Source organism: Phyllobates terribilis, unplaced genomic scaffold (genome assembly GCF_046119375.1).
Source record: "Phyllobates terribilis strain yellow unplaced genomic scaffold, ASM4611937v1 Scaffold_4__5_contigs__length_816908805, whole genome shotgun sequence".
NCBI classification, from domain to species: Eukaryota; Metazoa; Chordata; class Amphibia; order Anura; family Dendrobatidae; genus Phyllobates; species Phyllobates terribilis.
Window position 1 is genome coordinate 811,717,335 of NW_027362764.1, and position 19,560 is coordinate 811,736,894.

Sequence of the window (19,560 nt, forward strand, 5' to 3'; positions counted from 1 at the left end):
CATGGGGTTCCCTCCGATGTGGTGTCCGATCGGGGGACCCAGTTTGTTTCCAAGTTCTTGAAGTCATTCTGTTCTCGACTGGGGGTGCAGCTGTCCTTTTCCTCTGCCTTCCACTCTCAGTCGAATGGTCAGACTGAGCGTGCCAATCAGAACTTTGAGACTTACCTCAGGTGTTTTGTCTCCGAAAATCAGGAGGATTGGGCATCCTACTTACCGCTGGCAGAATTTGCCATTAATTATCATCGTCAAGAATCCACTGGCAGGTCACCGTTCTTCGGTGCATACGGTTATCATACACAGTTTGGTACCTTCAGTGGGGGTGGAACTTCAGGAGTTCCCGAGGAGGAATGGTTTGCTTCATCGCTCTCCTCGGTATGGCAGGGTGTTCTCTGTAATTTAAAGACCATGGGTGACAGGTATAAACGTATGGCTGACAGAAAACGCTTGCCAGGTCCGGACCTGAATGTGAATGACTTTGTGTGGTTGTCTACCAGGAATATAAGATTGAAAGTTCCTTCTTCGAAGCTGGGACCTAGGTTTATTGGTCCCTACAAAATAACCGCTGTCACTAACCCAGCAGCGTTTCGTCTTGAATTTCCCTGGGCCCTTACGGTCCATAATGTGTTCCACTGGTCCTTACTCAAAAGGTACGTAGAACCTCTTGAGCCCTCACCTCTACCACCGCCCCCAGTAATGGTTGATGGCAGATTAGGAGGTCACCTCTTCCCTAGTGTCTGGGCTCCCTTCCCCCTCTGTATTGTACTCACACCTGGCGTTACTCTCTGTATTGCACTCTCACCTGGCGTGACACACCGTTCCTGGCTCATAAACCGTCGAATCCTCGCAGCGCACAGTGCATGCGCTGAGGGGATTAAAAATTCTGCAGTCACAAAGAGTGACTGCAGACTTTTCATTTTAGACTGGACAACCCCTTTAAGCCCATCTTCTACAAATCCAGAATGTGAGGAGCAGGGGGAAGGCAGACAGAAAAGCATCTTGCAGAGCTCTTTAACAAGTGTTTCAACTCATATCAGAGCTTGACTCAGATCAAGACCAGTCAGCTCTGTGAGCTAAAAGATGAATAAAGAGCATGCATCCCTCAATTCTGAGCTGTGGCACTTTCTATGGCAGAGATCACAGAAGCTACTCTTCTCTCCAGCTCTCAGTGGATTGCAAATTACAGGAAGAGCATGCAGAGGGGGAAACCGGTGAAAATGCAGAATGTAAACCATGTAATGGCCAGAAATGGTGGTGTTCCTCATGTACACACACAGGACAGCTTATACTCAAAAATTACTTAAAAAGTACAGTTACCCTTGAAAAGCTAGTTTAATGCCAAAAATTCTGTAATATTGGTTGAAAAAGAAGTAGACAATTTACAGGTGGAAACGAGGGCTGTAGATAAGCAGACTGAAAGATCTGCAGCAATGACAACCAGCAGCTCCCTGCCTAAGGCCATGTGCCCACGATGCAGAAATACTCAGGATTTCTGCATCTCCCTGGCAGAAAAAAACGCATGCGGATTGTACATGCTGATTGTGCATGCGGATTGTACATGCGGATTGTGCATGCGTTTTTCCTGCCAGGGACATGCGGATGTGAAGCGTTCTTCACTTGCATTTCTGCATGCGGGTTGACAAGCGCTTTCCAAGCGATTTTAGCATCACTTGGAAAGTGCTTGACAACTTGGCATGGATTTCTATACTGTGACCTTAAAGAATGGTAAAAAAAATAAAAAAATAAATCTATACTTACCTTCTGATGGCCCACGCTGTCTTTATTTGCTCCGTCCTTGCTTGCCGGCAGCTCGCGGTACACTGAAGGACCTGCCGTCACATGACTATGACGTCAGCGCAGGTCCTTCAGTCCACCGCGATCTGCCAGCAAGCGAAGACAAGGAGACCGCGGGCCATCAGAAGGTAAGTATAATATTTATTTTTTATTTTATTCTTTTTTTTTTACAGTTTCTATGGTACCCGGGTCCGGAAGAGAGTCTCCTGTCCTCCACGCCCAGGTACCATCCGCACATTGAAACGCATGGATTCTGCATGTACAGATCCAGTGATGTGGAATCCATGCGTTCCAATGCAAGTCAATGGCGGCGAAAACGCAAAATAATTGGTAGTGCTCCTTTTTTTTTTCCGCAATGATAACCCGCAGTGGAAATTTCCGCAGCATATGCACAGCACAGATTATCATTGGGGAACATGGCAGACCTTCTACCAAGCGTTTTTTAAGTGTTTCTGCAGCGGAATTGCCGCGCTGCGGAAACGCTTAAAAAGCGCATCGTGGGCACACAGCCTAACATTGTCTCCTGATTCTCACATTGGCTTTTATGTCTTTCTGAAGAAGGCACGCAATGAATTTTCCTTCTACTGCTTGTGAAAAAAATAATGAAATCAATGTTTAAGTGGAAATAATTGAATTTTTTATCTTTTATATTCCACTTTGCATTATGTTCCCTACAATTTCCTTGATATGCTTTTCAATACATTGAGTGGTCCAGTTTTTAAGATTGAATCACTTTTTGGGGGTCTCTAATATATTGACCCTTCAAAGTGATTTCAAAACTGGATTGGTCCCTGTAAAATAGGTTCTGGAAATGTCCTTGATAGTGTTAAAAATTGCTGCTAAATCTCAAAGTCTTCTAAGATACTAAATAAGTAACATAAGTCATGGCCGAAAGTGTTGGCACCCTTGAAATTGTTACAGAAAATGAAGCATTTCTCCCAGAAAATTATCACAATTCCACATGTTTTGTTATACACACGCTTTTATTTCCTTTGTGTGTATTGGAGCAACACAAAAAAAACAAAAAAAGGCAAATAGGAAATAATTTCACAAAAAAGCCCAAAAAAGGGCCGTCCTAAATTGTTGGCACCCTCAACTTAATACTTGGTTGAACATTCTGTAACTGCAATCAATCACTTCCTATATCCATCAACAAGCTTCTAACACCTCAGCTGGAATCTTGGACTCTTTTTACAAACTTCTCCAGGTCTTTCATATGTGAAGGCACCTTCATCCAACAGCAATTTTAAGATTTCTCCACAAGAGATCAATGGGATTTAGATCCGGACTCATTGCTGCCACTTCTGAACTCTCCAGCGCTTTGTTTCCATCCATTGCTGGGTGCTTCTTGAAGTATGTTTGGGGTCATAGTCCTGTTGGAAGACTTTATGACCTTGTGCGCAAACTCAGCTTTCTGACACTGGGCACTATGTTGTGACCCAAAATTCTTTGGTAATCTTCAGATTTCACGATGCCTTGCACACGGTCAAGGCCCCCAGTGCCAGAGGCAACAAAACATCTGTAACCATCCACAATATCAGACTGTAGATACTGTGTTATTTTCTTTGTAGGCCTCATTCCGTTTGAGGTAAACAGTAGAATGATGTGCTTTACCAAAAAGCTCTATCTTGGTTTCCTTTGTCTGCGAGATGCTTTCCCAGAAGGATTTTGGCTTACTCACATACATTTTGGCAAACTGCAGTCTAGCTTTTTTATGTCTGTGTCAGCAGCGGTCTCCGACCATAGCTTTTCTTTTCATTCAAATGTTCACGGATAGTTCACACTGACACTGATACACCCTGAGCCTGCAGGATTTCTTTGGAACTTGATTGGGGCTGCTTATCCACCATCCGGACTATCCTGCGTTGCAACCTTTCATCCATTTTTCTCTGCCGTTCACATCCAGGGAGATTAGGTACAGTGCCATGGGTTGTAAACTTATTGATTATGTTGCGCACCGTGGACAAAGGAACATCAATATCTCTGGAGATTGACTTGTAACCTTGAGATTGTTGATATTGTTCAACAATTTTCTTTCTAAAGTCTCCATGCTTAGTGTGGCACACACAGACACCTAATGCAGAGACTGAGGCAACTTCTCCCCTTTTTATCTGGTTTCAGGTGTGATTTTCATATTGCCGACACATGTTACTTACCATAGGTTAGTGTGAACGAGCATCACATGCTTGAAACAATGTTGTTTACCCACAATTTATTGAAAGGTACCAAGCCCAACAACACCAATATTCTTCCTATGTTTGGCCTATGGGTTAGTGTGTTAAGATGGAAGCTTTTTCTTACAAAGGAAAACATCGAAATCCAGCTATTTTTTACTAAACATTCCATCAATTCTGCCATAATCATGTGGGAAAATGTGTTATAGTCTCATGTGACCAAAGGTGAACTTTTTGGCCATAATTCCAAAAGGTATATTTGTGTCACGGGTGTATCAGAGGTGACAGACAGTCGCCCTGCAATTGGTTGCAGGAGATCTCTACGTTTGGCATTACAGACATCTTCATTCGATGAGAGGCTGTCTCTAGGACCTAGCGGCTACCTCCCTCTGGTTAATTAGCTCCCTTGCCTGGGTGTATAAATACCTGGTGTGTCTGAGAGGGAGGTGCCGGCTATATTCATTACTACTTGTGAGGCTTTGGCAAGAGCAGTACTTCGTCCTCTCTGGAGCTTGAGGCTGTGTGCACATTTGGAGTCGTCTAAAACTAAGCAATTCCCCCCTGTTTGTCTACCCTTGTCTGTAGCGTTTAGTGGAGATTGACTAGTGCTCATCTCCCATCCCTAGCCTTAGCCATATACCAGGGAAAGTCAGGGCGAGGCATGCGTGCGGCGATTGGTGCAGAGCCAATATAGGGATGGTAGTTGAGACAGGGTGACATTAGACCACACTAGGAGCTCTCCACTCCCACCTTTCCCTAGTGTCTGGGCACCCTTTCCCTCTTCCCTCTGTATTGCACCAAGTCTTTCCCACACCTTGCATTACAGTTTGATACAAAGTCAAAGATGCGCATCACCAAATGAACACCATACTCATAATGAAGCATGGTGGAAGCAGCGTTATGATTTGGAGCTTTTTTTGGCTGCTGGAACTGAGGCTTTACTCAAGGTGGGGGGAAATATGTACAGTTCCAAATGTCTGTCAATATTGCTACAAAACCTCCAGGCCTCAGCTAAAAAGCTGCAGATGAAGAGTGAATTCACCTTTCAGCACAACAACAACCCTAAGCATACTTTCAAATCAACAAAAGAATGGCTTTGCCAGAAGAAGATCCGTGTTTTGTAATGGCCCACCTCGAGCTCAGTCCTGAATTCAATAGAAAATCTGCGAGTGATGTAAGATGGCCACCGGACAGGTACTTGAGGGTAGATATGTAACCAAAATGAGGGGAGACATTTGGAGAAGTCAGATTGGGACCAGCCGGACATCTTGCCCCATGGAAACTGTCGGAGAGGCCAGGGTGGGACCCTCGGGTCTCCTGTCCTTGTACCTCGATGGACTGCTAGCTTCCTAAGCTTGCCGCTACCTTCTCTCTGTGGGGGCCCGTCAGAAGCAGGGGGCCAGTGGTTGAGGGAGTTGGCCCTGGAAGTCCCAAAGTTGCAGCTGTTCTATCCCAGGCGGGTGGAGCAGAAGGGTGAGACTGTGTAATGTTGTACCATCTTGGGCATTTGCTGTGACTGTTCTTTGTGTTTATTGTCCTCTTTGTGGTTCAATAAAGTATTGCCACACTGTTTTACCCTCACCCTGTGTTGTCCGAGTAGTATTACGCCCCGTGTCTTCACAGGTACGATGGCTGGACATTCCCATCTTTTTTGTACTTGCGTATACTTGTTTGTACAGATGAACAAGGCACCTTCAGGTATCTTGAAATTGTACCCAAGGATGAGCATAACTTGTGTAAGTCCACAATTCTCTTCCAGATATCTTGACTGATTTCCTTAGACTTTCCCATAATGCTACACAAAGAAGCAGTGTGTTTCAGGTGTGAATTAAAATACATCCACAGGTGTGTCTCTAATTAACTCAGATGTTGCCAAAAAAACTATCAGAAGCTTCCAAACACGTGACATCATCGTATGGGCAGTCCAGAATTGTTTAAAGGCATAGTATTCTTAGTGTATGTAAACTTTAGGCTTTGCAGTAAGTAAATATGCCTTAAAACATTCTCTCTCTCTCATTATTCTGGCATTTGGCAAATATTAAACATTATGGTATAATCCTAATTGACCTAAAACAGGAAAGTTTTATTCTGATTTCATGTCAGATATTGAGAAAAACCTGCAGATGTGTTTTTTTTTATAGTGGATGTAAACTTCTGGTTTCAAATGTATCATCGAGGTTGGTAGCTTCGGTGATGTAAGCCCAGGAAAGCATGTTCCAGCACGTATAGTACTGAGAGTGTTAATTGGGCGTATCAGGGCTGGGTTTTACAAGCAGTCATAGAGATGGATGGGAGTGGCTGCTCACATATCCCCACCCTGGGGGCGTGGTTTGGCAGATAAAAAAGGAGACCAAGTTTCTCATTCAGTGTCTGTGACTGGAGGTGTATAGACCTTCAGGGTGTTTTGCTAAAGGACACTGATCGGAACCCGCCATTCTGTATGGACTGTTTATTTTCTGTTTTATCACTTTGTGCCCGAAAAGGCTGTCTTTTTGTTTACTTATTAAGTGCGGTTTATGCAGTTTTAATAAACCTGCCTTGGACATTTTAAAGTTTCCTGTGGCTACCTCAAACACAGCTGAGTGAGTAAAAGCTTACAATTGGTGGAGAATGCGGGCACGAATCCCAAGGGGCAGTGTGACTGCCGCAGAGATGCCACATGTGAAAGCGACTGCAGGAGCGAAAACCATGGAGGAGCTGATAAAGCAACTGGTGCAAGCTAATCTCCAGCAGAAACAGATATGGCAGCAGCAGCATCAACAGCTGTCATACCCTGGGTCACATAGCCACCCATTGCCCCATGACCAACGAGCCAAGCATAGGAGGGTGCTGCTCATATTTTGCATATCCTGCCTGCAGTGCTGTCCTTCAACCAGGCGAGGGACCGCAGGCATGCCCCGTGTCAGTGAATGTATTGAAAATTGAAAATGACTGGTCTGTTGGACTCAGGGAGTTTGCTAACCCTAGTGAGGGCCACAATTCTTTGTCGGCTGATTCCGGGGAAAATGGTGGGCGGCCGCTGTATCCATGGGGACTCTAAGGACTTCCATGTGGTCTGAGTGGTCATAGACACAAACTGTGGTGCTGAGTCCCATGAGGAGAGCGTAGTCAAGGACCTATTGCACCCTGTTATAATAGGGTCGGACTTTGCCTTGTTTTGGGGCTTGTGGAGTAAAGGGAGGAACCCGGGTTGTTCGGACAACAACCAGGTTGCTCCTCAAGAAACCTTGTCGCAGGCCGCAGCTGATTGGTTTCTCTTTTGTGTGCTTGTTGGCGATGAGGATGAGGCATCGCTGAGCTGGAGGTGTCCAGGAGAAACTTTGGAACCGCCCAACTCTGGGACTTAACTCTAAAAGAGGCGTTTGATAATGTAATTGTTCTTAATGGTGTTGCTCAAGAGCCGGGGGCTAACACCCGATATCAATACTTTGCCATAAATGGGGAGATACTATATCGGGTCACCAAGCTCAGAGGGGGGGTAATCGAGCAGTTACTAGTGCCATACTAGGGCCATACAGACGCAAGGTGTTAGACATAGCCCATACACATGAGTTAGGTTGTCACCTGGGGGTAGAAAAACCCAGGAAAGGAACCAGAGATTCTATTGGCCCTGTTGTCATCGAGAAATTGTAAGTTATTGTAGCTCATGTCCCACCTGCCAGCTGACCTCCCCAGTGGCTCACTTCCGTAGCACCTTAGTGCTGTTGCCGATCATTGAGGTGCCATTTTATCGCATAGCCATGGATTTAGTGGGACCCCTGGTCAAGTCTGCCAGAGGACATCAGTATATCCTGGTGGTACTGGACTACACTATAAATTACCCGGAGGCCGTGCCACTAAGAAACTCCTCTGCCAAATGTATAGCCCGGGAGTTGGTCCACATCTTTTGTAGAACAGGATTGCATAAGGAGATCCTAACGGACCAAGGGACCCCATTTATGTCAAGGGTGATGAGGGAGTTGTGCAAAACCCTGCAAATCACACAACTCCTGACCTCAGTCTACCATCCCCAGACAGATGGCTTGGTAGAATGGTTTAATAAAACCTTGAAGGCCATGTTAAAGAAGGTTGTAGAGAAGGATGGCCGAGACTGGGACTGTCTACTGCCGTACCTTCTCTTCTCCATCAGAGAAGTCCCATAGGCCTCTACTGGATTCTCCCCTTTTGAGCTGTTGTATGACCGACACCCCTAAGGACTCCTGGACATAATGAAGGATACCTGGGAGGTGGAGTCTACACCCTAGAGGAGTGTAATCGAACATGTGGCCCAGATGCAAGAGAGGATTGCAGAGGTGAAGCCCATTGTGAAAGAACACCTCCTCAAAGCACAATAGGCCCAGTTATGGGTGTACAATAGATCTGCGACAGTGAGACACTTCAGCCCTGGGTATCGGGTACTGGTGCTGGTACCTACGGTGGAGAGAAAATTCTTGGCCAAATGGTAGGACCCATATCAAGTGGTTGAAAAGGTTTGCGACGTCAACTATAAAGTCCACCAACCAGGGAGAAGGAAGCCCTACCAGGTGTACCACGTCAACCTGATTAAGCCATGGTGAGATAGGGAGCCCATGGAAACTCCATGTCTGAAGCCAACGTGAAAGAAGTCAAGGTGGCAGAATCGCTGTCTTGTGCCCAAAACCAACAGTGCCGAGAGTTGCTACATTGGAACAGCGACCTGTTCTCATAACTACCAGGTTGTACCCAGGTAAACCTGAAGCCGTATCAGATACCCAAAGTCCGCCGAGTGGTGATCTCGAAAGAGGTGAAACGGATGCTGAGTCTGGGAGTCATTGAAGAGTCCAAGAGTGGCTGGTCCAGTCCCAAAGTCTTAGTGCCGAAACCAGATAAAGAATGGTGGTTTTGCAATGACTATTGGAAACTGAATGAGATCTCTAAGTTCAATTAGTACCCAGTGCCCAGGGTAGATGAACTGATTGAAAAGCTAAGGACTGCTAGGTACATTGACCTCACAAAAAGGGTATTGGCAAATTCCTATGTCCCAAGATGCCAAGGAGAAGACGGCTTTTTCAACGCCAGATGGCTGTTTCCAGTACACAAGGATGCCGTTTGGGTTGCAAGGACCTCTGGCTACATTCCAGAGAGCCATGGACCGGATCCTAGCTTCCCACAAGAAGTATGCAGGGGCCTACCTGGATGACATCGTGATCTACAGCCAGGAGTGGGGAAGTCATCTGAGCAAAGTCCAGGCAATATTTGATGCTCTACAGAAGGCCGGGTTTTCCCCAAGAAATGTGCCATGGGCATGGAGGAAGCCAAATACTTGGGCTATATCATAGGCAGAGGCGAAAAAAAGCCCCAAATAAATAAAGTTGACGTGATCCAGAGTTGGCCACAACCTCTCTCAAAAAAGCAGGTCATGGCATTCCTGGGCATCGTGGGCTACTACCGCCGGTTCATCCCTAACTTCGCAATGATAGCCGCCCCTTTGACAGACCTCTTTAAAGGGACAAAATCGGCTATGGCTAAGTGGTCTCCAGAAGCTGAGACGGCCTTCCAGGAACTAAAGCTAGCCCTGTTTAAACAGCCGATGCTGGAGGCACCAGATTTCTCTAAGGAGTTTGTGGTCCAGACGGACGTGTCAGATGTTGGGCTGGGTGCTGTCTTATCACAAGAGGTGAATGTGGAAGAGCACCCCATATTGTATTTAACCCAGAATCTGACATCCTGTGAGAATTACTCCATAGAGGAGAAGGAATCTGTAGCCATCAAGTTGGTGTTGGACACTCTAAGATGATACCTCTTAGGCAGGAAATTCAGGCTGGTGTCAGACCATGCTCCACTAAGGTGGATGAGGTAGAAGAAGGGGAACAATGTCCAAGTGATCAGGTGGTTCCTAGCCCTTCAGGATTTTAGCTTCCATGTAGAGCATAAGCCCAGGAAACTGCATGGCAATGCTGACGCTTCTCTGTCGAGAGTCCACTGTTTGATGACAGAAAGTGCCAAGCTCCACGGCATTGGGCAGAGGGGGGGTATGTAATATGGCCGCCGTACACGTCCTTGAGGGGAGATATGTATCATCGAGGTTGGTAGCTTCGGTGATGTAAGCCCGGGAAAGCATGCTCTAGCATGTATAGAGCTGAGAGAGTTTAATAGGGCGTATCAGGGCCGGGTTTTACAAGCATTCATAGAGATGGTTGGGAGTGGCTGCTCACATATCCCCACCCTGGGGGCGTGGTTTGGCATATAAAATGGAGACCAAGTATCTCATTTAGTGTCTGTGACTGGATGTGTGACCTTCAGGGTGTTTTGCTAAAGCAGGGTTCCCCAACTCCACTCCTCAAGGCCCACCAACAGGTCATGTTTTCAGGATTTCCTTACTATTACACAGGTGATGGAATTATTGCCTGTGCAGGTGATGCAATTATCACCTGAGCAATTCGAAGGAAATCCAGAAAACGTGGCCTGTTGGTGGGCCTTCAGGACTGGAGTTGGGGAACTCTGTGCTAAAGGACACTGACTGGGAGTGAGCGAACCCGCCATTCTGTATGGACTGTTTATTTTCGGTTTTATCACTTTGTGCTTTAAAAGGCTGTCTTTTTGTTTATGCAGTCTTAATAAACCTGCCTTGGACATTTTAAAGAAACTGGTGTCCTATGGCTACCTCAAACGCAGTTGAGTGAGTAAAAGCTTACAGTGACTTGAATAGGGCCATACACAGGAGATGCTACCACAGTCTGACAGATGTGGAGCTACTGCCAGCATGCGTGGGCAAAGATGATCCAATTCTACATGTGCCAAGTCGACAGACACCAACTTAAAAAGACTAAATGCTGTCATAAATTTAAAGGGGACTTAAAAAAAAGTAGAAGTTTAAGGGTGTGCAGATTTATGTTTACACATTATTTTAATTCTTCATTTTTCTTTTTCCAGTTACTCAATGAGTTTATACAAATTACGGTTGACATTAAAGGTGGAAAAAGTTCTGAGATGTTTCTTCTTGGTATGATTTTTTTTTACATGACAAACCCCCGTATCCACTCTAAGAAATGTTCTACTGTCAGCGAAATCTATCTGCTTCTTTCTCCAACAATAAGCCATTTTTCCTTCTCCCCTGTGTCTTGAACTCCCTGTCCAATAAACAGCTCAAATCCATCTTTGTCAGACAAGGCTGTCTATCAGCTCACTGAGGCCCAGTATACTCTATGGAGAAGTAAGCGGAACGCAGGCAAGAGGAGCAAAGTGAGGAAATGGGTATAGGGAGGCACATAAAATCCTGCAGAGATTTCCAACAGGGATCTTGCCTCACCCTACAGCTGGATTCATGTCTACTCTGATCGTTACTACTATGTGCTGTCCTCCATGCCGCTGCTGATCTGTATGTGCTAAAAAGGAATGAAGAGGAGGTTATGTCTGTGTGCGAGAGAGATTATAGCAGCCAGTCTCCACCCACCAGCTCAGAGTGGATTGCAAATGAGAGAGACCTTGCAGAGGGAAAATGATTGAAAATGTAGGCTATAAATCATATAATGCTTGGTCATAGTGTTATTGTTTCTATACACACGCAGGACCACTTATTGTGAAAAGTCATCTGAAGATAGTTACCTTTTAACTTGTATGATTGGAAAATGTATGCTAATTTCCATCAGTTAGCATAGATGAGCTGAGCTTTGTGCTGCACTCATGTGATCGCCCGACCTTGGGACACATTCAGTGACCTTCTGTTTTGTGATCACATGTTCCACACAACCTCCTGCCCCTGAGATTACAGGCCTGTCCATATCTACCATTCTTGTATACAGTGAAGCCCCCCTGACAGTTTTATGTATTCCTCCTGTCATTGTGTTATGGAAGCAGATAATGAAGGAAACTTGTCACCGCTCTGCTCCTGTCTCCTGACTTCTTCGTGCAGCAGGTTTCATTATGGAAAAATGTAAAGATGGAAGTTATACTCCTTGTTGCTAGCTTCATTTTTGGAAAAATCTGCTTATTTGTTTCCAGCCTGTTACTAATGTTATAAAATTGTCTACTTTGTGGTTTTAAAACAAACCATTTTTAATCCTAACAGAAAATTCCAGTAAGAACTCGGAAGGAAACTTCATGTTATCACTAAATTATAAAATAAAAGATGAAGATATAATGCAGCACTCTTCAGGAGAAAACCTTGTTACCCTTAACGAACATCCAGGAATTCACACTGCTTATTTGTTATGTAATGCTCCTAATCATGAGGGACCTTCTCCTGCCCAGTCACAGAATGGTACCACAAGTACAGATCAGAAAGGAGATAAAAGGTTTCAATGTGATGAATGTGGAAAATGCTTTACAACAAGCTCAAGTCGTAATATGCACAGAAGAATTCACACAGGAGAGAAGCCGTACTACTGTTTAGAATGTGGGAAATGTTTTATTCATAAATTTCATCTTGTTTTACATCAGAGAACCCACACAGGAGAAAAGCCGTACTCCTGCTCAGAGTGTGAGAAATGTTTTATCGCAAAACTATATCTTATTAGACATCAAAGAATTCACACAGGAGAGAAGCCATTTTCTTGTTCAGAATGTGGGAGACGTTTTGCTAATAAGTCAGATCTTAATAAACACCAGAAGATTCATACGGGAGAGAAGCCATTTTCTTGTTCGGAATGTGGGAAAAGTTTTGCAAATAAATCAGATCTGTATAAACACATGAGAATTCACACAGGAGAGAGGCCATTTTCGTGTTCGGAATGTGGGAAATGTTTTACATGTAAGTCGCATCTTGTTAGACATCAGAAAAGTCACACAAAATAGAAGTCTTTTTCATGTTCAGTTGGGTTCTTAGTAAAAATGAAAGTGGTCACACACAAGAGAAGACGTTTTGATGTTTTGTAGGTGTTAAACATTTTACAAGGAAATCAAACTTTGAAACCCACAAAAATAATCAAGAGAAGAAGCCATGTTCGCATTTGGAATGTGCTATAAGAGAGAAAATACTTATTAACCTACCAACTATTCACTCACATTTAACAGCCAATAAAAATATTTTTTTGAATAATTTGCCTGGATTCACTAAACTCCTTTCTTAGGGTTGTATAGAATGGATGTTGAAAATTGAGGATTCCTTTCTCTGTAAGTCATAAAATCATAGAATATTAGAGTTGGAGGGGACCTCCAGGGTTATCATGTCCAACCCCCTGCTCAATGCATGAATTAACACATGTGGAATTATATACTTAACAAAAAAGTATGAAACAACTGAAAATATGTCTTATATTCTAGGTTCTTCAAAGTAGCCACCTTTTGCTTTGATGACTGCTTTGCACACTCTTGGCATTCTCTTGATGAGCTTCAAGAGGTAGCCCCCGGAAATGGTCTTCCAACAATCTTGAACGAGTTCCCAGAGATGCTTAGCACTTGTTGGCCCTTTTGCCTTCACTCTACGGTCCAGCTCACCCCAAACCATCTCGATTGGGTTTAGGTCTGGTGACTGTGGAGGCCAGGTCATCTGGCGTAGCACCCAATCACTCTCCTCCTTTGTCAAATAGCCCTTACACAGCCTGGAGGTGTGTTTGGGGTCATTGTCCTGTTGAAAAATAAATGATGGTCCAACTAAACGCAAACCGGATGGAATAGCATGCCGCTGCAAGATGCTGTGGTAGCCATGCTGGTTCAATATGCCTTCAATTTTGAATAAATCCCCAACAGTGTCACCAGCAAAGCACCCCCACACCATCACTCTTCCCCCTCCATGCTTCACGGTGGGAACCCGGCGTGTAGAGTCCATCCGTTCACCTTTTCTGCGTCGCACAAAGACACGGTGGTTGGGACCAAAGATCTCAAATTTGGACTCATCAGACCAAAGCACAGATTCCCACTAGTCTAATGTCCATTCCTTGTGTTCTTTAGCCCAAATAAGTCTCTTCTGCTTGTTGCCTGTCCTTAGCAGTGGTTTCCTAGCAGCTATTTTACCATGAAGGCCTGCTGCACAAAGTCTCCTCTTAACAGTTGTTGTAGAGATGTGTCTGCTGCTAGAACTCTGTGTGGCATTGACCTGGTCTCTAATCTGAGCTGCTGTTAACCTGCGATTACTGAGGCTGGTGACTCGGATAAACTTATCCTCAGAAGCAGAGGTGACTCTTGGTCTTCCTTTCCTGGGGCGGTCCTCATGTGAGCCAGTTTCTTTGTAGCGCTTGATGGTTTGTGCAACTGCACTTGGGGACACTTTCAAAGTTTTCCCAATTTTTCGGACTGACTGACCTTCATTTCTTAAAGTAATGATGGCCACTCGTTTTTCTTTACTTAGCTGCTTTTTTCTTGCCATAATACAAATTCTAACAGTCTATTCAGTAGGACTATCAGCTGTGTATCCACCAGACTTCTGCACAGCACAACTGATGGTCCCAACCCCATTTATAAGGCAAGAAATCCCACTTATTAAACCTGACAGGGCACACCTGTTAAGTGAAGACCATTTCCGGTGGCTACCTCTGGAAGCTCATCAAGAGAATACCAAGAATGTGCAAGCAGTCATCAAAGCAAAAGGTGGCAACTTTGAAGAACCTAGAATATAAGACATATTTTCAGTTGTTTCACACTTTTTTGTTAAGTATATAATTCCACATGTGTTAATTCATAGTTTTGATGCCTTCAGTGTGAATGTACAATTTTCATAGTCATGAAAATACTGAAAAATCTTTAAATGAGAAGGTGTGTCCAAACTTTTGGTCTGTACTGTACAGTTTGATGTGATTAGTCATAGTTTACAGTTATATAAAGAATATTTTTTATGTGCAATATGAATGAATATTGCAATAAGGCCATGTGACAATTTTTGGTACAAAAAAAATAAAAATGAAGCTTTTGACTTCATTTTTCATTTGTTTATGAACAATCATGTTCACATGCAGTATAATAATACAACAGGTACTCAAATAAAACACTTAAATTAGCTTAAAATCAAGACTTTAATAGGTGCGGTCAAAAATGACCGGAACATTATAAGTGTATAGTAGACCCGAACAGAACAGTGGGGTTAAGAATAATTCGCTAAGTGAATGAGCAAAATCCCGTCAATATTTTTGGTGTGACCACTAGTGATGAGCGAGCATACTCGCAAGTACTCGGTACTTGCCCGAGCATCTCAGTACTCGAGATGCTCAGAGCTCGCTGAGTACTTGCGAGATGCTCGGGCGGATGCTCGGGTCCCCTCCCTGCATATTTGGCGCTCTTTACAGAGCCAATGAACATGCAGGGATTGCCTGCCACTCACTGTAATGCCGCAGCCATGTTGGTAGTGGCATTACAGTGATTGGCTTGCTGCACAGCGTCATCAGGTCTATATCAGACCTGGCGCCGCCATGCTCGTCAGTCTACTCTGCAATCAGACAGTGTAGGGAGAGGTGCTGCTGTGTCAGGGAGAGATTTTCTTGTTTATTAGGTAAAAGGGAGAAAAACCGTACATTACATATATCCATCTCAACAAACAGTCCTTCTGAGGACTAATCCATCTGCAGAGATGTCAGGCAGGCAGTGTATATAGGCAGGCAGGCAATGTATATAGCAGACTGCAGTTCATATAGCACAAGAGGCTCCATTCCAGTTCTGTCTGCTGCTGCTCTTAGACATTTCCAGACATATGTCCTGGTCTCAGGGGCCAGGAATAATTTTTTTTGGCTCTTAATCCTCATTATTTGCTTAAAAAGCAATCCAGAGAACACCGTTTTTCTTCGCCATTTGCTTGTTGGCACTGCAGAATACAGCCAGGTCCTTTCCATATTACAGCGCTAGAAATCCAGCTATTTAAAAATGTGTTTTCTCCGTCACATGGATCACATATACATTTTCAGAAAATACTGCCATTTCTGGCCTCCATTAAAAATTTGTTTCAGTGTGTCAGCGAAGTTTTTGACACCAGTTTACTGTTCAAAATAGTTACCTACAGGCCAGGTATTTAAAACTGTGGTTTGTCCGTCACACAGATCACATATAAGTTTGCTCCAAATTCAGCCATTTGTAGTGAGCGTGGAAGATATTGTCCTCCATTTAAAATGGGCAAGGCACGTGGCAAGGAAAGGGGAACTGGACATGATGGTGATGGTGCATGCCGAGGCCGTGGACAAGCTGACAATGTGCCACAGCACTCACATCTTCTCGCCCAACTTTCCTGTCCCAAAGCAGTGTCAAAAGGTTGTTGGTTGGATAGTGGATAATGCTTCCAGTCACTTTACCACCAGCACCACCACCCTGTCTTTCACACGGACTGCATATTCCTCACCCTGATCGTCCTTCCTCCCACCATGCCGAGAGCCCGGAGACAACTGATCCCACACTTGGACACTCAGAAGAGCTGTTCACTTTTCCATTTATAGATTCTTGAAGCGGGGCAAGATGAGATCGCATGTAGTGATGCCCAAATATTTGAGCAGCCACAGTCACACGAAGGTGACAGTGGGTGTGAGGAGCTGCCCACTTACTAAAGATTATGATACTTTTCCAGCAACGGACCACCATTTTTGTCAATTATTATTGTGTTTTATTAATGATTTACCTGTTATGTTTTATATAGTTCTGCTTACTTGTCAGTATGTAATATTCACTTGTAAAATGTCCAGCATTCCACTAATCTCATCTTTATCTCAGTAGTCCATTGTTTCAACAGCCAATAATCTCATTAGTTGAGTGTAGATTGAGACACAGTGGAGCCGTCACCTCAGGGGGTCTTACAGATAGTCTCAGATAAAGGCTTCTAGAATATTCTTCATTGTTTTAGCGAACAGTAAATGCTTAAGGGGAAGGGTGTCAGCACTTCTGAGCTGGGAGGAGGCTGACCCCAGGGAAGTAGAGGAGAGACATTTTTTAGTCAGTGTTGTGTGGAAGGATTGAAGGAAGAGGATGGAGACCATGGACTTTGAAGGATGGATTGATAAACATTTTACCATTATGGATTATGTCATTTGGATTTAAACTTTCTTAAAAGGACTGCTGCTACTGGATACCTGTGCTTTCATTGTTTTATCTGCTGTCTAGAGGATCATGGACTGTGGCTACAGACTATACTGGCTGGAGATACGAAATCTGTGGGTCAACCAAAAGTTGGGAGACAGTGAGTATGGCCTTATACAAAGCCAGTGGAACTACAGAACCCAGATTGGGAACTTGAGGACTGAGAGAACTGTATTTTGGCCATTTACCTGGAATTGCTTTATTACCATGGCTGCGATCAATAAAATATTCTTGCATCATTAACCTGCCTAGGTGATTACTTACAACCCACAACCTCAGATCTTTACAGTGAGAAAGTGTCACAAGAGGTGGACGATGATGAGACACAATTGCCAGAAAGTCAGGAGGAGGACCAGGGTGCGGAAGTGGAAGACGAGGTGGTGGATGATATAGTAACTGACCCAACCTGGCAGGAGGACATGCAGAGCGAGGACAGCAGCACACAGGGGGAGGAAGGCAGAGCACTCCAACAAGCAGGAAGAAGCAGTGTGGTGGCCACAGACAGAAGGCAGGCAACCGTTCCCCATAACACCAACACGAAAGAAGTTGCCAGTACAACTGTTAGATCTTCCCGAGTCTGGTTGTTTTTTAAAGACTCTGCCGATAACCCCAAAAAGGCCATTTTCACCACCAGCCAGGCCAGCATCAGCAGGAGTGGCAAAACTAGCAGCCTGACCACCACCAGCATGATCAGGCACATGGCAGCAAAGCACCCGTGTTTGTGGGCCGAACCCCAGGGTCCAGCAACAGTGTCTGCGGATGGCACCACTGCTTCTTCCGCTGTTGTGCATGCAAGCCAGTCCCCTGTCCATGGTGCATGCGAAGATGCCTCCCGCCCTGCACCTTTCGTTGCACACTCTCAAGTAGCAGCATCAGGCAGCACGTCCACGTCCTTGTCCCAGCGCAGCGTTCAGTTGTCCATACCCCAGTCCTTGGAATGCAAGTGCAAATACGCATCCAACACCCCACAGGCCACACTACTAAATTCCCACATTTCGCGACTGCTTGCCCTCGAAATGTTGCCTTTTAGGCTCATGGAGATGGAAGCATTCTGCTACCTGATCGCGGAGGCTGTCCCTCGGCACTCGGTCCCCAGCCGCCACTATTTCTCCTGGTGTGCCGTCCCCGCATTACACAAGCACATGTCCCAAAACATTAGCCGTTCCCTCAACAACGCAGTTACCAGGAAAGTTCACCTAACCACGGACAAGTGCTTGCGGGCAGGGACGGTACATCTCTCTGACGGCTCACTGGGTTAACATAGTGGAAGCTGGGACCCAGTCGGACCCTGGGATGGAACACGTCCTCCTGACACCAAGGATTGCGGGCCCTAGGTCAATCAGGGTTGCCCCCACAATTTACAGCTCCTGCACCTCATGCTCCTCAGCCTCCCCCTCCTCTTCAGCCTCTTTCTCTGAAATGACCACATCAGTCACAAGCTGGAAGCACTGCAACACTGCCTCGGCCAAGCGGCAGCAGGCTGTGCTGAAGCTAATATGCTTAGGTAACAAACCGCACAGTGCTGAAGAGTTGTGGACAGCCCTGAAAGAGCAGGCAGATCTGTGGCTCACACCGCTGAAGCTACAGCCAGGCATGGTCGTGTGTGACAATGGCCGGAACCTGGTGGCGGCTCTGAGGCGAGGCGAGCTCACACACGTACCATGCCTGGCCCACGTGCTTAACCTCGTGGTTCAGCAGTTTCTCAAATCCTACCCGGAGCTGCCAGATCTGCTTGTTAAATTTTCAAAGGGGGTATTGGGGTGCGTCCAAATTTTGGCAGCCCTGCCACTCACTGCATACGCAATAACAGTTTAGGAGACCCATTCTTTAGTAATGGGAACAATAAAACATAGTCGACTGATGGCTCTCTAAGAATAGTGAGGACCGACTGCTGGCCCTTTAAGAATAGTAAAGGCCGCCTGATAGCCCTTTAAAAATAGGCTTTGTGACTTTCAGAGTCCCTCCTTCATAAATGAAACAGGATGTGTCTGGTCATGTCTCACACACCACATGGCCAGATAAAGTTGTAAAATGTTAAAATGACATTTCCCGGTGAATGCATTTGTCACGGTTGAAAGCAATGCAAAAGTGCAAAAACGCATCAAAAACGCTACGTGTGCACATAGCCCAAGGTGTGGAGGAGAATTTTTGTTTTTGGTTATTTATTTTGCCTTATATACAAGTCATTACCCTGGAAAGGATGTTCCTTAACATATTTCCCAGGGAAATCCATTTTGGTTTCGTTTTTATATGTTTTATTGTGAGTCCGTAAAAGTGGCGTAATACTCTGACAACATTGTTAACAGCAGTGACCTGGGAGTCAAAAATGCTTCCAGGGTCTTCCCTATGCTGTTCCCATGCCATTTGAGCACTGTTCCCATCGATTTGGGGAATTTTTAGGCCCTCTGCAGACCACCGGGGGGAGCCGCCGGAAAAATGCTTGAGTTTCCCAAAGACTTACATTGGGCTCGTTGCTCGGGTTGAGCACCCGAGTATTCCAATTTGCTTGACCCGAGCATCGAGCACCCGAGCATTTTAGTGCTCGCCCATCACTAATGACCACCCTTTGCTTTCATCAGTTCTTCTAAGTACACTTGCACACAGGTTTTGAAGGAACTCAGCAGGGACTTGAAGGAACTGAGCAAACATCTTG

The 19,560-nt window shown here is 45.1% G+C and overlaps 1 protein-coding gene across 1 annotated transcript in view; it reads left to right on the forward strand.

Annotated features, from left to right (window-relative positions):
- Positions 1–19,560, forward strand: part of LOC141266138 (uncharacterized) — a 312,479-nt gene that overhangs the window by 286,954 nt on the left and 5,965 nt on the right. Inside the window, exon 6 of the mRNA XM_073680102.1 lies at positions 11,992–12,693. Within this exon, the coding sequence (XP_073536203.1) occupies positions 11,992–12,693 (702 nt within the window). The remainder of the gene's footprint in view (positions 1–11,991; positions 12,694–19,560) is intronic.